At 38.6% G+C, this 20,107-nt stretch overlaps 1 protein-coding gene and 3 pseudogenes across 9 annotated transcripts; 3 read left to right on the top strand and 1 right to left on the bottom strand.

The window, feature by feature from the left end:
- Positions 1-1,202: 1,202 nt before the first annotated feature.
- LOC103703943 (pre-mRNA-splicing factor SLU7) lies at positions 1,203-8,434 on the top strand. The gene is made up of 10 exons (XM_008787024.6): positions 1,203-1,677; positions 3,045-3,208; positions 3,308-3,420; positions 4,117-4,530; positions 4,683-4,818; positions 4,924-5,223; positions 5,475-5,691; positions 7,754-7,857; positions 7,939-8,007; positions 8,090-8,434. Exons 1-10 carry the CDS (start codon positions 1,662-1,664, stop codon positions 8,165-8,167), a joined length of 1,611 nt encoding a protein of 536 aa, XP_008785246.2. The 5' UTR covers positions 1,203-1,661; the 3' UTR covers positions 8,168-8,434.
- LOC148703279 (wall-associated receptor kinase 2-like) lies at positions 8,230-13,881 on the top strand (annotated as a pseudogene). Its single transcript, XR_015988352.2, has 5 exons — positions 8,230-8,234; positions 8,337-8,395; positions 9,580-10,315; positions 10,427-10,594; positions 13,577-13,881. The product of XR_015988352.2 is annotated as a wall-associated receptor kinase 2-like (transcript).
- Positions 12,053-20,068, bottom strand: LOC148703278 (N-terminal acetyltransferase A complex catalytic subunit NAA10 pseudogene; annotated as a pseudogene). 7 transcript variants are annotated; one of them, XR_016395651.1, is made up of 4 exons: positions 19,264-20,068; positions 12,568-12,712; positions 12,364-12,453; positions 12,053-12,259 (listed from the first exon to the last, which is right to left on the bottom strand). The product of XR_016395651.1 is annotated as an N-terminal acetyltransferase A complex catalytic subunit NAA10 pseudogene, transcript variant X6 (transcript). The 7 variants fall into 7 exon arrangements; XR_016395648.1 differs by having other exon boundaries at positions 12,568-14,636; positions 19,264-20,026; XR_016395647.1 differs by adding an exon at positions 14,467-14,636 and having other exon boundaries at positions 12,053-12,453; positions 12,568-14,396; positions 19,264-20,026.
- LOC149753424 (wall-associated receptor kinase 5 pseudogene) lies at positions 13,913-14,869 on the top strand (annotated as a pseudogene).
- Positions 20,069-20,107: the final 39 nt, after the last annotated feature.

Genomic DNA, 20,107 nt, shown 5'->3' with positions numbered 1-20,107 from the left:
TTCAACCAAACATAAGCCCTTTGGAAATTTGTTACTTTCCCATGGTCAACCAAACATGCCAAAAGTACTTTTCTAGGTATTTTCTTCCGAGAAATATACTTCCTATTAATCATATTTTTAGAAAAAAAATGCTTCCTGTGAACCAAACGGGTCTTGTATGAATTTCCCTCCGACAAAATTTAGACCGTTCCAAACCAATTTGACTAGGTTCTGGGCCAATGAGGCATTTAAACATAACCCTTCTTTTTTTTCTTTTCTTTTTCTTTTTAGGTACAACACATACCCCTTCCTTTGTTACCGGAAAAATAAAAAAAACATACGCCTTTCTATGGTGCAACATACCCCTTCTTTTGGATAATACCGTGTTCTACAACTTTCTGCGGTGCAAAATACCGGATGGTCTGAACCAAAGTGTAAAAACTTATATCGGATAATAAGATCTTAGAAACATGCGGGTACGACTGGATCATGCTTGGTTGAGCTTCTATCTGAGAGTAAGTTTCAATTGTTCATTACTATTTCGAACTTGATCAAGTTTAATTTCGAACTGAGCAACAGCCTAATTTATTAGCTTAAAAATTCGATATCAAGCTTGAAATCAACCCAAGCTTGGATGAGCTCGTTTCAATCTTTAGGTAAAGCTTGAATCAAGTTTTATGTTAAACTTGGTATAAATCTCAATTAGTATTAATGGATTCAAAAATTAAGTAAATATTCAAGTATGTAACAATCTCTATACTATAGACTATAGACTATTAGATCCAAGATTCATTAATTCTACCTAAACTTAAAATATATATTTTCATGCTTAATCAAGCCATGCTTGATCAAGTTGGATAAGTTTTTTTTGACTTAGCCTTCAAATTAATTTCGAGTTTACGTCACTATTCAAGCTTAATTTATTTAACTTCGAATCAAACCCGAGTCAAGTTTTTTTTTTTCCTCTTTTTTTTGTGAGGAAAGTTTTTTTTCTTTTCTTGCTACATCGACATCTTACACTAATCTTGCATGAGCATAGCCAATGCTGTTCAGAAAAAGTAGATTACTCAATAATGAAGCAATATTCGACTTCTGAGTCTAAAAAATCTCTCCGATGTGCTGACTAGCGTAGGAGGTGACCATCGAATGCCGCCAAAAAGCGAGTTCTCTGCTCTCCACTGGTCTTTCTATAGAATTTATTCTACGACTGCTGCTAAGTCTCCCTCAAGATTGAGGTGCCTGACCCCTAGCACCTACCTCACATAGGAGATGTCCTGCTATGTTTCCTGGAGCTTAGATCGTCTCCGTCGCACATAGGCATCGTCGTGCTCTCTCGGACTAGCCATATGCGTCGCACGTGCTGAGCAAAAGAGATGCGGGCGGCGGAATCATCAGATCAGGTCCAATCATTGAACGCGTCAACGGTCCTGATTGCGCGCAGCCTGTTGAGAGGCGGAAGCAGAGAAAAGATACACGATTTATAAGCCTTCTATGCGTCAGAGAGAGCTTACCTCTCTTCTCTATCGCCCCCTCTGTATCTCTCCCGTTCTGGTCCGAGTTCCGTTGGCGACGAGCGACTAGGGTTTTGCGAGAGCGCCGCTACAGCCGATCCAGATCTCGTCCTCTTCTCGGATTCCTTCGCTGTCCTTGATTCCTTTCTGCTCCACCGTTAGACGCCCAATATGGCGACGGCTTCAGGTAAGCTTCTCTCCAATCCCTTTCGTGTTTCGGGAAATTAAATTGTTAACAATTGGATGTGGATGAGATTATCATATGGTGATTGGTTTTGGGTTGGCTGATATGATGAGAGTGCGCAATTAGGGTTCTTTGATTTAAATGATATTCTGAGATTGGGGAAACTTCTTTATTTTTAGGGTTTTTTTGTTTTTTTGATTCTGGTTTCTTTTCCTTCTTCTCGTTTTGGATGCAACGATGATAGTTTAGGGTTTATGTTAGTTAAAATAATTGACAAACCCAATATGCTATAGTTCTTCACCATGATGGCTTCCTAAATGTTTCATCTTTATGGAAAAAAAAATATTGCTCTTCCTTTCCAACCCCGATCCGTCCACCAACGGGAAGGGCAAGTGTCTTGGTTAATTGCTGCTCATATTATCCGTGAGATGCTCAATGCTATTGCTATCTAGATATGTGGGTTCTGAGAGATTTGACAATGCAAAGAGATTCTTTATATGTTATGAGCTCTTTGGATTTGACGCCTATTTTGTATTGAATTGTCGCATCTCCAATTGGATTGCCTGAACAAAGCGAGAAAGTTACATTTTTAGGTTACATTTCCCTGAATAAAGCTGAAAATCAAAAGTTTTGCTGGTTGTTTCTTGATTTTGCCGTTCAGGGTATTAGAAATTAGTTTCTGGACAATATAGATTATCTTGGTTGGCTATACTATGATAAATAAATGTTGATATCTTTGATCTTTCTAGAATTATTTTACAAATGCTCGTGACGTGTGCTGTTCCCCTTTTGGAGAGATATAGTGCATATATGTTGGCCGGTACATTTTAATATCTTTTTCATGTGTGAAATTTCGCTACCTCACTGTATCTTTGTGCATCTATATACTGTGATACATGCTGATATGATCGACACTGTTAACCTTGCTGAAGCAATTTATCCTCTTCTTTTATTTGTTTTGCCATATTTCAAAATGTTATGGTGCTATATATTGTACTTTGTTGTCCGGTTATTGGTACAGGCATAATACATGATATAAAGTTAAATCCTTGATTTATTTTTTGAGTAAAAATTATCTTGAGCTTGAGTAATATTAGATTTATGTTGTTTAGGAAGACAGGTCTTTCAAAATGAATTTGAGGAATCAGGGTCTAGTGTGGATCATTCATATGTATATAGACTACGATAGTCCATGTCACCGTCTATATAAATGTACCAATCAAGACACTGTGGTGTGGTGCAATATTGAGCATTCAGAGATGATATGTATTACATAAGAACATGTCTGTTATTAATCTTTTATTTTTTGTCTATTGTTAATCTTTTATTCTTTCTGTGAGGTTCTTCATATATTGTTCTCTTTATTGCAGCATCTTTTAAATCTCGAGAAGACCATCGAAAACAACTTGAACTAGAGGAAGCACGTAAGGCTGGGCTTGCCCCAGCTGAGGTTGATGAAGATGGGAAGGAAATTAATCCGCATATTCCTCAGTACATGTCATCTGCCCCTTGGTATCTTAATGCTGAGAGGCCTGTAAGTTTGTTTGCCAAAACTGTAGAGCGATTTGGCTTATGTCCAAATATTACTTGATAGAGTTTTAATATCAGTTGCAATTGTTTTCCTCTTCAATAGAGTTTGAAGCATCAGAGGAAATGGAAGTCAGATCCAAATTACACGAAAGCGTGGTATGATAGAGGTGCAAAAATTTATCAGGCTGATAAATATAGAAAGGGTGCTTGTGAAAAGTGAGTAGTCTCTCTTTCACTCTCTTGTGGTCAAGATGCCAAGTTCACTATTGGTGATTCCTAAAAAAAGTTTGGTTTAAAGCTGTTCGGGGTGCTTTTTTTTTTCCGGGGGGTGGGGGCGGATTTTTTTTTTCTTTTTTTAAATTCTCTTCTTTGTGGAATGCTATACCACAATTGACTACAAAATACTATTCTAATGCTATGCTTGATTATGAACTTTTAAGCTGGTCGGAGCTAAGAGTAACCCAACCAACATATCTCTGCCTTCAATATGTTGGGATCGGTATTGATTAATGTTGCATTGTGAAACAGGTTCATGAATGGTTAGTTATTCATAATGCGTGTCAATTGTTTGATGCTGTTATGTCAAAATGTTGATTGGTTTTTGTTTATGATCTTGTGACTGTTGTCCAATGCTATTTTGGATGAAGAGATTTGACAATTTTTTTCATCTCATATTGTAGTTAAGGTTTTTGGTTGACTATACTTATCTGCCTTCAATGTGTTGGAATCAGTATTGGGATCAATATTTGCATTGTGAAATAGGTTCATAAATAATTAGTTACTTATAATGTGTGCCAATTGTTTTGACTTTACTCTGTCAAAATAATGATTGTTTTTATTTTAGATCATGTGACTGTTGCCAGTGCTATTTTGGATGAAGAGATTTGACCCTTTTTTTGGCTCATATTGTAGTTGTGGGGCAGTGACTCATGATAAGAAGTCATGCATGGAGAGACCACGGAGAGTGGGTGCAAAGTGGACTAACATGCATATAGCCCCGGATGAGAAAGTGGAGACATTTGAACTTGATTATGATGGAAAACGCGACCGTTGGAATGGATATGATCCATCAACTTATGCTCGTGTAATTGAGCAATATGAGGCTAGGGAGGAAGCCAGGCGGAAATATCTGAAAGAACAGCAATTGAAAAAGCTAGAGGAGAAGAACAACAAGCAGAATGGCGAAGATGCAGTTAGCGATGAGGATGAAGAAGATGATGGGCTAAAGGTAGATGAGGCAAAGGTCGATGAGAGCAAACAGATGGACTTTGCAAAAGTGGAGAAACGTGTACGCACAACAGGTGGTGGAAGCACTGGAACAGTCAGGTAAATTAAGCACCATTACTCTTTTGTAGAATTAGTTAGGATGCTTTTTTAATGGTCATATTCTACTCTTGTTCCTTGAATTTATTGGTTTTCTTTCATTATATTAATCGAGCTGTTGCATATACTAATAGCCTTGATGATTTTTTTTCCAGGAATTTGCGTATTAGGGAGGATACTGCAAAGTACCTTTTGAATCTAGATGTCAATTCTGCCCTCTATGATCCAAAAACCCGTTCCATGCGTGAGGATCCTTTACCAGATGCTGATCCAAATGAAAAATTCTATGGTGTGAGTATCAAATAATTCTAAAACTGGCTTATCTGATGCCATTTAATGGTTATCAGAAGTATATCATTGTACATTTTTTTCATTGATTCCTGTATTGTAATGTAGGGTGATAACCAAAACAGAATTAGCGGACAAGCACTTGACTTCAAGCAGCTCAATGTCCATGCTTGGGAAGCTTTTGACAAGGGGCAGGATATCCATTTGCAAGCTGCCCCATCCCAAGCAGAATTACTGTTTAAGAATTACAAGGTTATCAAGGAGAACTTGAAATCAAAATTGAAGGATACCATCATGGAGAAATATGGAAATGCAGCATCCGAAGAGGCACTTCCGCGGGAACTTCTTCTTGGGCAAAGTGAGAGAGAGATTGAGTATGACCGTGCTGGTCGAATAATAAAAGGCCAGGTATGATTATCTATCTGTATGTTTCCTTCATTCTTCCATTTTCTTGAATTTAAAGAGTAGGCAAGGTGCTCTTTCATAGTAGATATATTGCTAGAATTATAATATCTGTGTTACGACACATTTTGAAAATAGTTTCACCATCTTGTTTGGGTTGCAATGTGTCATTCTCGTGGTCTTTTTACTTTGAAAATTGAGAACTTTGTTCGTATTGTGACTAATCCATATCATCACATGTCAATGACATATTCCAGGAGACCTCACTTCCAAGGAGCAAGTATGAAGAAGATGTCTACATAAATAACCATACCAGTGTTTGGGGTTCATGGTGGAAGGATCATCAGTGGGGTTACAAATGCTGCAAACAGACTATTCGTAACAGCTACTGCACAGGGTCTGCTGGAATTGAGGCTGCTGAAGCTTCTGCAGAGCTGATGAAAGCAAACATGGCTCGTAAGGAGGCCGCAGAAGGTCGGTAGAAGAGTTACCAAATCAAAAACATCTGGAATTTCTGATTAACCAAGACTATCATCATGATTTCATAGCCACAAAATATGATACTCTTGCAACATTGCATTTCTAATCAAACAAAGCCAAACGAGGAAAAAGCTATTTACCATTCCAAACTTCATGATCTTTTTAACAAATCTAAAATGGGAAAATGGAATACATGCCTAAATAATTTGATATCAACTCGCATTGGTGCACAAACAAGTTGATATGCAGCAAGTAGGCAGGGACCAGCATGTCACAAACCATGTCAACGCAGGTTGGCATGCATATTCCTTTCAAATATTTTCATTTCTCAACTTTCAAATGTCCAAAACTTATATGTGATTTAACTTCTTTCCTTTATAATAAGCATGTCTATTTTCTTGGATCAAGCCTCTTGATGATCTGAAATTTGCCCACATACGAAGCATTCACCCTTTTTAACTCGCTAGAATTTCTTCATGAATTGGCAATCAAAAAATATTTGGTAATGACATCTATCCTTTAAGGCTATAACTTGGAATTCTGCTATAAAATCTGAACTTGGTCTTAATTTCCATGAATACATTGTTGTATCAAGTTTTCCGTGACAAACCTTCAGAGATGTTGCAAAATCCTTCAGAAATGTTTAATTCTGGCAAGTTGTCATAGTTAAAGCTCCCTTTAAAAGCCTTTAGCTTCTTTAGACTCATTGCTTAAAGTTCAGAAGACCTGCTTTAAACATCATGCACTCGGATTAGTCTATTTTTTTTTTCTCATTTAAAATTTTTGAATAACGATATGAAATAATTAGGCCAGATGTCTTAAATTTATTAATAAGGTCTTTAGAGGAATGCCTTAGTGTTGAATGTGCCAAATATATATATATATATATATATATATATATATATATATATATATATATATATATGTATATTGCCTCAATCTGTTAGTAGCAAATGAGGGTCTTAATTCATGTTGATTGTGCAAGGCTGCTTAGGTGTTTATTTTTGATAAAATATTTTCACTGTTTCTGTATTTCCTTTCAATCATGAAGCCTAGGGTGCTCTTACATCTTGAGATAACCTGTCATTCTCTTATATTTAATTTCTAGTGTTTCGTCTGCAATTTGATGGGGTCCATTTCCTCTGCTAACTAATCTCTCCTATAGGCACTAGTTCCATACAGCTTCAATGCTCTTTTATATTTTAACGGATCTTTCATTAAAAATTCTCTTTCCATGGATACCATGAAAGTCTCCTCTAGTTTCCCTTTCTTGTTAATTTACTATCTTATTTGGAACTCATTATGTTCCCAATATATCATAACTGCTTGTGGAGCTGACCATCCTTTCCTCCTTCCACAATAATTTGCTTTTCCACCAGCAAGCTTTGTATCTTTTTTCCCCCTCTTTTTTTTTTTTTTGTCAAAAATAAGATTTGTATGCTTTCATCCTGTTTCCTTGATTTGAAGTGCCCTGATATCGCGATACTCTGTCCTAGTTTAGTGTTAGTTCCTAGACATTAATCCTTATCAATTCCTGGTGCAGAAGGAATTTTCACCTGTTCCTTTGTTTTGCTTTCTTTAGATGGTTTCATTTTCTTTGACATCTCTATATTCTGGCATACTATTAAATTTGCCTTAGTGCACATCATGTTATCACCCACATTTATATATTTGATCATGAAATAAATAATAGTTGCATGTTGGAAGAAGAGAAAAAAAAGGAGAGAAGTCTTCATTATCCTGGCTGATCTGTTCCTATGGTTTGAATCTTTTGGGTTTTAAAATATGGCTTTGGAGAGATTTGTTCCTGTAAAAATTTGGGTTTGAACTTAAGTTAGCATAATGCTGCAATTTAGGTGGATTTAGCTGAATGGAAGTTATATGCTGAGACCGGCCTTTTTCTTCAATAGGGTAAACTGACCTAAAAAATGGCTGCTATTGGTACAAACCCGCTTCATTACAATGCTATATGTTTTGTAATATGTGCGAAACTATGATATTGTGATTATTTTGGTCAAAGTTTCTTCTTACTTTCTGATATATATGTGCAATACAGAGAAAACTGTGCAGCATGAGGAGCAGAGGCTTGCTACATGGGGAACTGATGTCCCTGATGATCTGGTTCTTGATAAAAAATTGCTTGCAGAAGCTCTAAAGAAGGTAAGTGCTAGTTTTGCTTTTATCTAGCTCTCTGTTTTTTTTATTAATCTATGGATGCTGAAAGTGTTTCAAATTTGGCAGGAGGATGAAAGAAGGAAGGAAGAAAAGGATGAAAGAAAGCGGAAATACAATGTGAAATGGAATGATGAGGTATTTTCTTGTCTTTCTGTATTTCCTATTTCTTGTAAAGAGGTGGTTCCTTGCATGATTCTTTTATTATTTTACCATACAGGTCACTCCTGAAGACATGGAAGCCTACCGAATGAAGAAGATCCATCATGATGATCCAATGAAAGATTTCCTCGGCTAACTCCTGTTGTTGTATATAACCACTAAAATCATGGAGCTTAGGAGGCTGTTGGGCAAGCATCGATGATGTATGTTTTTATGAGGATTGGGTGTTAATGTGTAAAGATTAGACAATTGCGAAGGTGATCTGTGAGTCCCTTTTCTTTTCCTTGGTATTGGTTATTGTTCAGAGATAAATCTATAGTTCTCTGTGTTGCTTATGATTATGAACAGGACCATGGGAATCATGGTTCTACGGTAAATATGGTTTGCTTATTGGCTTATGATCTATGATGATCCGATCATGATTGAGGGCGTTGCAGTGATAGTTCTTTGTTGAGGGAATGACCACATATCTGAAACAAAAATATTATTAAACAGGTTGTGTTCCATCTTTGCATGTTTCTGGCATTGGATGAACCCGTAAATTATTGAGTAAATTATATTTTTTTTTTAAAGATTAGAGATAAATTATATTTATACTCAATAGTATGAAAAATCTGGGCTTAACTTTTTAAAGTTTATTTTAATTTATAATTTAATAGAATGTTAGACAAATTGGTAATTTTTGTTTATTTTTATTTAATATTTTAATTTATAATTTAATAAAATGTTAGTCAAATTATTAATTTTTAATGGGATCCAAATGGCAGAGTACCGTGGTATTTTTATTCATTATGTTGTCTGGATTTGTGAGTCTGAATCTGATCCAGTTTGAACCTGTTCGAGGGCACCATGTAAGCGAATGGATTGTTTGAATTTATTGAAATGGAGGATCCAAACTGGATCCATACTGTCCAAATTTAGAGACCTAGCTCAGATGGACTTGGTCTTAATTTTAGATGAGGGTGTATTATCTTGATTTTTTTTTTTCATGGGAATCTGAATCTTGATCCAGTTTTGAACTAGGTTCAGGGTACTGTGGTAAGAACATTAATTGTTTGAATTTACAAAAATTTAGAATCCAAAATTGGATCCACACTATCCAAAATTACAGACCTGGAGCTGGACTTGCTCTTATTTTCAGTCAAGGATGTATTATCTTGACATTATTTGTCTCAATTGGGTCGGACAAGTAGACAAAATTTTGCCATCCCTATGATCAATTGGAGCAATCGAACACTTGGCAAAAACAAAATTTGGAACCATCATATGATTTGTACATCTGTCCTTTTCTGATATGCTAAAAAGGAAACAACTTCAGACCCCAGTCTCAGCAATCAATAGATTACTGTAGCCATCGTTTAGAATTTCGCAGTTAAACCTCTAATGACCGTACCATAACTACCTCAAATAGAAAGGAGTAAAACTGGGACTCTGGGTTAAGAGATGTATTAATTCCTGTTGTTTATAGTTTTCATTACAGATTTTCTAACCATGTAATTTCCACATAACTCGATCATTCTTCGGACCCATCATATGCTCGATAAAAAGAAGAAAAACCAAGTGAGGATTCAAGGGAAGGCTTCGAACTAAATTGCACCAAGACCAATGATAGCGGCCACAAGCCTTTCTTCGGCCCTCTTGAGGTCATCGACATATTACTGCCCTTGGGCCAAGCTCGCATGTACAATAGCATATCTTGGCAATGCCACCGCGACAACTTGAGCTACGACGATTGGAGTCTGGACCTCACTGAGACGTCGTTCAGGTTCAGCAACACCAGAAACAAGTTCACCGTCATCGGCTGCGAGACCCTCGCCTACATTGGAGGTTATAAAAACGAAACCGATCTGTACCAGAGCGGCTGCGTGTCGATGTGCCGGAACAAGACATTCCGCCGGCGTTGGCTGCTGCCAGACTTCCATTCCCACGGGGCTCGGCTACTACAACGTCTGGTTCGATGGCAATTTCAACTACTCCGACGTCCGGGAGTTCAACCCTTGCAGCTTTGCGGTTCTGCTCGAGGAAGACCGGTTCGAGTTCCGGTCGACTTACGTCACTACGCTTGATTTCTACTATAGAAACAGATGGCCGGAGGGGGAAGCACCCGTGGTGCTGGACTGGGCCATAGGAAAGGAGACATGCGAGCAAGCCCAACTCAACCTGTCCTACGCTTGCATCAGTAAGCATAGTTACTGTGTTGGATCCTCCAATGGTGGCTATCTCTGCAACTGCTCAGAAGGCTACAAGGGAAATCCCTACGCTCGCGGTGCCGATGGATGCCAAGGTCTGTGGGCAGCTCTCTCTCTCACTCTCACTCTCATTCTCATGCAGTAACTTAATATCCTTTCTTAGCAACTGATTACCTGCTCTCACGGCGTGAATTATGGGATGGCAGACATTGACGAGTGCACTGAAAAGCGGCCATGCTCCGAGTCTGCGGAGTGCACGAACACGGTAGGGAATTTTTTCTGTTCGTGCCCACCAGGCATGCTCGGCAACCCTCAAAAAGGTGGAACTTGCTACCCAAAAGACATACTTTCCCTGACAGTGAAGCTGGTAATAGGTAATTCCTCTCCTCCACCATGAGACAAACAGCAATACTGATGGCACACACTGCCCCTTCTTCTGCTTTGCAATGTCTTTTTTCTTCTTTTCTTCCTTTCCTCGCTGCACCTTCAGCTGGGTTTCTGTGGTGCATCTTTTGTTTCCTCGATGATTAAAGGTGATTAGATCTTCGGGCTTAATCTTTTCCTCGAAAGAGGGAGAATAAGAACACAAAAAGTAGCGCTGTGGCCACATATCGCGCTCAAAACTGTGAAGTAGAGGCAGACAATTCAAGATTCTTTTTGGCATGGCTGAGTCAAAAGAAACTTGAGAAACTCTTTTGCAGTAGATCATTCTGATGTACATCTTGTAACAACCCAGGACGTCACCTAAAATAGCTACCCGAAAAGTATTATTTAGATTTCTTGATCCTGTATAACTACTCAAGATCTACCAAGCAAATAACCGATGTGGAACTAAATACACGCTCGTACAGGTCCTCACATACTCCTCCTGTTTAAGCCCTAACATTCTCATCAGGCTAAGAATTCAAATTTATTCAAATTTAATCACAAGCACCACGATAGGCTCGTGGTCAGCCTTCATGAACCCATGCTGCAGTATCCCTTAGTCCATATAGGCTATGTATCAAGTCTGCTCTAATACCATTTGCAACAATCCAACCGAAAAATATTATTTAGGTTCTATGATTCTATATAAAGACGAAAAATTTACTCAGCGAATAATCAATGTAGGACTAAATACACGCCCACACGGATCCTCATACATCTCTGATATAACTAGGTATCATGATGGATTGTTAATTGTGCGTACCAGTAACCTCATATATTGACCCGAGAAAGATTGCCATAGCAAAGGGAGGAGTTCATGACTTATCTCCCACAAAACTCAAATTCATTCTCTACACAATCAACCTGCCACCAGAAGGCAATTGTGCTCCCTTCAGCAGACATCTTGACAAGTCGTTAAGTTTAATATACAGCAAACTAAAAGACTTCTTTATCTAATATAATTCGAATGTTTAGGGATTTCAATACGCAGAGAAAGGACTTGTTTAGTCTCGTCACCAGCCAATATGCTGTTTCATTGATCTTTTGTCAGGGATTATAATATATTTGATCTTTGAAGCCATTAGCTTTTGCAGATACATTGCCACCAAGTAACCACAGTCATTTTTAACCTAAATCACAACTAGGTGGTCTTTTATTTTATTTTATTTTTTGTGAAACACCACTAGGCATTAATTAGAATTTATCCTCGATATTATGTATTATAAATTAGAATTAACCTCAGTCAGAATTCTCTGGTGCCTTGCTTCTGGCCAGCATTGGTTTCTGCGTGGTCTTCTCCGTGGTGTTCATGGGGACGGCTGATAATAGGCCAGATTCAAACCTCAAACTCGCACCATTCACCAAATTTTCTGTGCAGCTGTATGCAGTAGGCCACTCTGATGTTACCATGATGAATGTAAAAATCAAATTTTTTGTAGTTCTATCGAATATACTCTACCATCATATCACAATGCATGAAGGTTTCAAGGCACTGTCATTATTTTACAATGACAGTACAGGCATACTGATATGCTGATATGAAAAAACATCAGTATAGCCGAAGGATTTCGTGCCTTATCTACCACAAAAATCAAACTCATCCTCTGAACCATCTGCACAGAAAAATATTTTTGCTTGCTTTCTTCAACAGATATCTACGTAAATCTAATGTATAGCATATTAAGGTATCTCTTATATAATAAATTTAGGTGCTTACTCTGGTTATCAGTCGATCAGCTATTTGATTGGTCTCCTGCCAGGTATGACAAAATATCTGGTCTCCAAAGTCTTAAAGATCTTCAGGTACCTGAAAGTATTATGCCACCGAGTATACCATTTCAATTTTTCCTTTTATCCAGCTCACAACTATGTGGTAATAAACTTCCTGCAAACATATGGCTTCATTAGAACCATTTCGTACCTGTGTCTTCTAGACTCTGTTTTCTAGCAGGTTTCCACCTCTAGAAGACAGACATTCTCAATAGAGCGTACACCACCCTTTAGCTCACCCAGATGACCAAGGCTTTACCACCATTCCCATCAACAAGGAACACTGTAAAGTAACCCTTCACAAAACCAAGCAACATCTTAGCAGCCTGCAAAAGGTGATTTAAATCTGCTTTTTCAGTGTATTTCAATCAAGCACTAATACAATTTTGGCTTTTCCACCACCTGTAATCTTATTGTCTCTGACAATTTTGGAATCCACCTTCTACATTCCATAAGCAAACTTTTGAGTTTGATTATCAGATATTAACATCATAAATAAATGTAACGGTCCTGTTTCCTTCTATACTAACAGTAATGCAAATAATCGTATCTTGCCAAACATAACTCACGCTAAGTCACCAGCAAGGACGTGTGGATAAATTTTATATGGCCTCACAAGCTTGTCGTCTCCGACGACTCTGTAAACATAAATCTTATTCAGCTGCCTGAAATTCAGGTCAATTTTACTCGTTGAGGGGATTGTCCATGTGACACAAAGTTGAACACTTATATGCTTCATATGAAAGGACAACACCATTTCAGGTTCAATTAATTATTTTTACTTCGAGGTCTATTTATTTAGTATTTTTAACATTCGATTTTCCACCCTATTTCAATGATTGGCCCAACTAGAAACTAAAATTGCTGCATATCTAGGATTTGAATAAATGCACTTATAAAATTAGAAGAATGATGTCTTTTCAATTTTTCAGAACTAGTATTCAAAAACTTGGAAAGAAATCCTATTTTCTACTGATTTAGTTTGCCGAGGAACACAACCTTCTTTGGTACACATCACTTCTTAAATGTTGTAATCATTACAAAATTATTAAAAATTATTACAATGAAACGTTTCATGAATTCATGTTTCTACTTACATTTGATCTATTTATGTAACTTTTTCCTCCATCTACTGACAATGTCTGCTTGTGTATACGCAGGCATTAGCATCAGCCTAGTCATTCTATTATCCATTTGCTTTTGCATTTATATGGTCCATGAAAGAAGAAATCTTATGAGGGTTAAAAAGAGATATTTTCAGCAAAATGGAGGCTGGCAGCTGCTTCATGAGATCAAGTCAAACCAAGGCCTAGCATTTAAGATTTTTACAAAAGAAGAATTAGAACAGGCAACAAACCAGTTTGACAAAAACAGTGTCCTAGGGCATGGAGGCTGTGGAACTGTTTATAAAGGAATTTTGAAAGATAACCGTACAGTTGCCATAAAAAAAATCAAAGATAATTGATGAGAGGCAGAAGAAGGCATTTGGAAAGGAGATGATTATACTTTCCCAGATCAACCATAAGAATATGGTTAAGCTCCTGGGATGTTGTTTGGAGGTCGAAGTTCCCATGATAGTTTATGAATTTGCCTCCAATGGGACTTTATTCCAATTCATCCATGAAAAGAGTCACAAAGTCCCCATTTCCTTGGATCTGCATCTAAAGTTTGCTTCAGAGTTGGCAGAGGCACTTGCATATTTACATGCATCAGCTTCCCCTCCAATCCTTCACGGAGATGTGAAGCCTTCCAACATACTTTTAGATGACAACTACACGGCGAAGGTATCTGATTTCGGAGCTTCAATGCTAGTTCCAATGGATGAAACTCAATGTGCTACGTTAGTTCAAGGTACTTGTGGTTACTTAGATCCTGAGTACTTACTAACATACCATCTAACAGATAAAAGCGATGTTTATAGCTTTGGTGTTGTTCTTCTGGAGCTCCTTACCAGCAAGAAGGCACTTTATTTTGAAGGATCTGAAGAAGAGAGAAGCCTAGCATCAACTTTCATATCTGCCTTTAAGGAGAATCAACTTCTAGGGCTTACCGATAGTCAAATTAAGAATGAAGGGGACATGGATGTGATTCAAGAAGCTGCTCAGCTTGCAAACGAATGCTTGAATGTTAGGGGGCAAGAAAGGCCTTCAATGAATGAAGTGGCAGAAAGGCTAATTTGGCTAAGAAAAGTCAAACTGCATCCACAGGCACAGCATGAACCTGAAGAGATTGAGAGATTGCTTGGTGAATCATCAAACTATCAAGAAACAGATATCACCAGGTATTATAGCTTAGAGAAAAAAGCAGCGCTAGATATAGAATATGGAGGTTGATGTTATTATGTTCTAAACATTTAAGGCTCCACCAGTAGACACATATTAAAGATTTTGGAGATTTCTTTTATAGGAATATATGATAGCATGTATGCATAAGAGGGAGAGGGTGACAGAAATAGGCTCATTTGCTGCAATTAACCATCATAGTCCATGTAATCATGCCAAACCTTTTCCTGAGATGGCATGTGTACCTATGTGATGCACTTGTAATAATTCAGTATCTTAAACGTGGTCAGTGACCATTGCAAATTTTTATGTTATTTTTCATTTTTAAAAAGGCTAACAGAAGACGTAAAGGTAAATAAAATTATTGAAGGAAGTTAGATGAAAGCATACAAGTTAAATATTTTTCAACAATTAGGAAACCACTTGGACCATGCTTTGAATTTTGGGTGCTATGAATTTTAGGCTTGCTTTTGATACAGATTAGATGGTCTTACAGATGACTTAATCCTATCTGATATGCACGAGCTAGGGATGCGGGCTAACAGATGTTAGGCACTCTATTAATCCAAATTAAACTTAACAAGTTTTAAATTGAAAACCAAAACCAGCTTTATAATTTCTGGCATTTAAAATTTTAACATACCAATTCATCAATCTAATTTCTAGGATCAGATTACATGCGCTAATGGAACACAACCTTAATCAGCAATATAGAATTGCCATAAGCTCAACATAAATATGTCGCGTTGCAATTATTATCTTCTCATTGATGTCATTTTCTTTTTCAAAGGAATGGAAAATTGTCCGGCATTGTTTCTTCACAAATTCCTTCATTAGACCAGTTATGACTAGAACCATATGATGCCTATTGCAGAGGTCGAAGCATCCATGTTATTCAATAAGCAATTCTGCATGTAATGGACTGTCAGAACATACACAAATCCTAACCAAGCATTTAGAAGGCTCCAATTCAGGAATTGCCTTCTAGACAAGCCAACAGCACCGAATTCTAAATGAACACCTTTATTCTCTTTTCAAACTCTTTTAATCTCTCCAAACGAGAGTTACATGGTAATGACGTTGTCATAGTGGTGGTAGGCTGAGAGACTAGCCACAAGGGGTACCCATCGGCGAACAAGAAAGTGGAAGTCATACATCTCCTTCAGATCAGTAATCCCATTGAGAGTGCTGCATTATATCTTCCAAGTGTCACAAATTCACAATACACCTAGCGACTGCAGGATCCAATTGGAAATCACATCTCACCAGACAATATGCAGGTTGGCATTAGATTAAGTGCACCAAAAGAACCTTCCATGCAAAGATTTTCATGACTAAGTATATTTCAATCAAATCTTATCCACAAACTGCCTTGGAGATAATAACTAAGATATTAAATTTCGCAATGGCCAGTAGGGCACAAATTTGATGAAATGCCCAAGCACACAATCATTTAAAAGCAGCAGCAGGAGGGGGTAGGGAGGTGGGGAGGGAGATAGAGAATCTTTCAGAAATCAAAAAAAAAAATACTGTGCAGAACCTAGAGTTCCACAAACATCATGTACAATATGGAAAATCTTTTCCTCCATATGAAATGGAAACCATAAAACACTTTGCTCAACTATACAAAGTTGCTTTGAAATGGTTAAGAATTAGATTGATTTTTGTAACAGCAAGCTTGCACATAATGAACATGAGAGAGAAAGAGTAGAATAATGCTATGTTGAAAGATTTACTAAGATGAAAGCCAGTTAAAGCAACAACCATGCATTGAACAATCGTTGAATTTAGGATATGGAAACTCTATTTTTTTTTCACTTTGATATAAGAACAATAGCATGAACATACCATGACCATCAAGCCTTCTTCCAACTATTTAGCATCAATTTATGAATTCTTGATCCCCATTAAAATGGCGTCCTAGCGCACGAGGCCTCCGCCACTGCGGGGTATGGAGAGGGTCAAACGTACACAGTTTATCCCCATATGCGAAGAAGCTATTTCGGTGCTCTGAGCCCATGACATCTAGATCACAATGGAGCAACTGTACGATTGCACTAAAGCTCGCCCTCAAATCCTGGTGCTCTATTAAGATTCATATAATCAATGGGCCACCTTTGGTGTTATTGCATATTCTCCCACAACTTTCATTTTAGCTCGAGTCCTTCCTAGTTCCGTCTACTTTCTTGATTATTAATGACTAATTTGGCACCACTACTTGCCAGGACTTCTCCACATCTTTGTTGCGCATACACATGATTTCAATTCATTGTCCATCATTTCATCATAAACCACTGCAATTCATGCACCTTCAACTTCTCATTCCTCACTTCTTTCCTAGTTTTAAAGAACATTTGCCATAGTATTCACATGTCTGCAGTATATTCCATATTGGTTTTATCCTTCTTTATTGCTTGACATTTAGAAACATAGCATAGCAAGCCTTAAAACCATTTATACAAAAAAAATTCTTTTCTAGCACATGGGCCTGTCACACAGCCACCTAGAAAATCCTTTCAACTTCATCCGCCCAACTCTAGTTTTAACTAAAGATTGTTTAAGGAGTATAAATGATCCTTCTTTAACAACAATACAAATGATAATCCAACAATTCAAAGGTCCTGATGAGCCAACATAAGGAGAAAACAAAACAGGAATTTCCCCTAGTAGACAATTACGTTATAAGATATTCATAAACAACTTGAGATTCTTAAACTATAAGGATCTTGATCATATGATGGCTAAAATTGGTCCCATGAACAAATAAGCAAGCAAAATTAAAATCTAATCTCAAAATTAGAGGTAAAGAGTCTTAATGAACCAACCATATATATCTACTTCATGAACAATATGATGATCAAGAACCACATCCATCAAACAATGAAAAGTAGTTTCTTGTACAATCTAAGGGTTGAAAATTAGGGCATGAAATGGGCTAAGGCTGGCCTGAGGTTCGTTGGGATGAGCTAGCTCAAGTCGTGTATTGATCCAAGCCCGAGATTGTTTGGGTCGAGCTTGAGCATAAAAATGAAGCTTGAATAAGTTTTGGGCCGGGCTTGGGTCGATGCTTGGTATGGCTCCGGCATGTCCGAAAGCTCGAGCTCGACTTCTGACCCATGGCCGATCCCAAAACCCAGCCCGATCCTCTCCAAAATTCATTATTAGGACCTTTAGCCAAGAGTCTTTCAGGTCAGGCCCATCATTTAAGGCCAATCAAGCCAAAAAAATTGGGTCAACTAGGCCGATTCAGGTCAAGCCCAACTTTTTGAGGCTTATGCAGTTCAGACCCAATTGGACTTCGGGTCAGGCCCGAACTCGAGCCAGGATTTGGGAAAAAAAAATTCAGGCTTATGCCCAGCTCAATGCTCGAAAAAATTTTCAGGCCCTATTTGGGTAAAGGTGTGGCCTAGCCCAGCCTAATTCCAACCCTATTGAGAATGGGCTATGACATGTTTAAGAAGATAATCCCTATCTAATGGCACCAGCTAGCATACATACAATCCGACCGTTAGGATCAGCTTACACTAATCCAATGACATGAGTGGACCTAACCTCCTATGCTATAAATGGTCCTATGTATAAATCGATTATTATGAGCCAAATAATTCCAAATTATCTTTGGAAAGGAAGTTGAATCAATGTAGGGTGTCATTCCATTTCATGAATGACCGATGATTGGGACAGGATTAGAACTCATTTTACACAAAGTTGGTTGCATGAACTTCAGTCTATTTGACAATGTAACTTGTAAACTATTTAAATGATATTTATGTTTCTCTCATCCTTCATGAATCTTTCTAGATACCATTAAGAAGGAAAACCACTTAGATGGTCAATCCATAACACAGAATCAAATTAATTTGTTAAAAATGTCCATTGCCAGTTTATTTTTTTGACTCTACTGCCTTTGTTATAAAGCTCACAGGTTTGATTTCTCGATGATGAGACAAACCATGTGGATCAAGTTTATTCTCACTCAATTTTTTGAGGTTATTCTAGTTTCAAGTACCTATGATCTCTCAATAATCCATTTATATGCAATCCTTTTCTAATGTGTGTTGCCTAGCTAAAGTGGTCGACATGAAAAATCCAACAGCAATGGAATTTCAACAGCCTTCATCCAAACAAACAAATAGCAACAAACATTATACTGGTTCCTAACTCAACAAGTGCAAGAAGAATAACCATCTAGTACAGAAAAACACATCAAGCCTAATAGAACATCAACGCCCAGAGAAAACAGACAAGTACCAGCATGCTCAATCATTAGCAACCAACCATTCTCCAAATATCAAAAAACACAGGATAACATCCAGACCCATATTCAAGCATTTAAGTTTCTTCTTGCACAAGCATAATCATATACATAATCGGATACAGGACCATATTAAATTTTCAGAAAACTTTTCTTTTCTTCCTGGTTCAGTCATCCAAGAATCAACTCCATATCAAGAACATACTAACCAGAAGTTGTAGCTCTCCCAGTAGTATACAGACAACTAGCAACAGCAATTCAGCAAGGAGAACAGAACACTAACTCTGGGCGGCAAGATCCACGAAATTACCTCGATTAGACGCCACCAGCCCTTCGCTCTCTCGCATTAGCTGAAGCAGAGGCAGAGGCAGAAGCGCCAGCACCAGCATCAGCCTCCACCGGCTTCGCCGCATCCCCGGAACAGCAGGCACCGCCGGAGTGGTGGTGGTGGCCATGGCCGTGATGATGGGCGGCGGCGCGGGCCTTGAGCTGCTTCCGCATGTCGTAGGCGTCTTCGCCGTCGGCGTAGTACTTGGCCTCGACGTCGTGGATCTTGTATCCGAGGGTGGAGGTGTAGAGGTTGATGGCGGCGCGGTTGCTGCGACGGACGTGGAGGGAGACGTACTCGGCGCCGAAGACGGAGTCCATGGCGTTCTGGGCGGCGGTCATGAGCTTGGTGGCGAGGCCGAGTTTGCGGTGGGTGCGGAGGACGGCGAGGGAGGTGATGTGGCCGTGGCACGGCTCGGAGGCGTCCTCCTCCATCTTGGCCAGGACGTAGCCCACGATCTTGCTGCCGTAGTCCTCGGCGACGAAGAGGAGCTGCGGCCACGACAGGATGTGATACAGATAGTACTTCATCTGATAGTTCTCTGGGAGGCAGAGCAGGTTGCACGCCTGCATCGCCAGCAGATCCTCCACCGTCGCCTGACGGATGCACACCATCTTCGCCGCCGCCAACGCCGCCTACGTTTCTAGGGTTTCTTTTCTGGAGCTTCAAGCGAGGTGGGGGAAGAAGGCATACCCGAACAAGAAACGAGGGTGACAGGCAAGGGAACCGAAGGTTCGAGACAATTTGTCATGGACCGGGCCTGCCTTAAGTCGGAGCCCAACTCCCTAATTGCGTCAACGCGGCGAGTCTGTATAAATATAATACA

Source organism: Phoenix dactylifera, chromosome 6, assembly GCF_051530095.1.
Source record: "Phoenix dactylifera cultivar Ajwa chromosome 6, Ajwa_hap1_PhDact_Kaust_v1.1, whole genome shotgun sequence".
Lineage (NCBI taxonomy): Eukaryota > Viridiplantae > Streptophyta > Magnoliopsida > Arecales > Arecaceae > Phoenix > Phoenix dactylifera.
The sequence above is the reverse complement of the archived record's forward strand: the minus strand, read 5'-3'. Positions and strand labels throughout refer to the sequence as shown.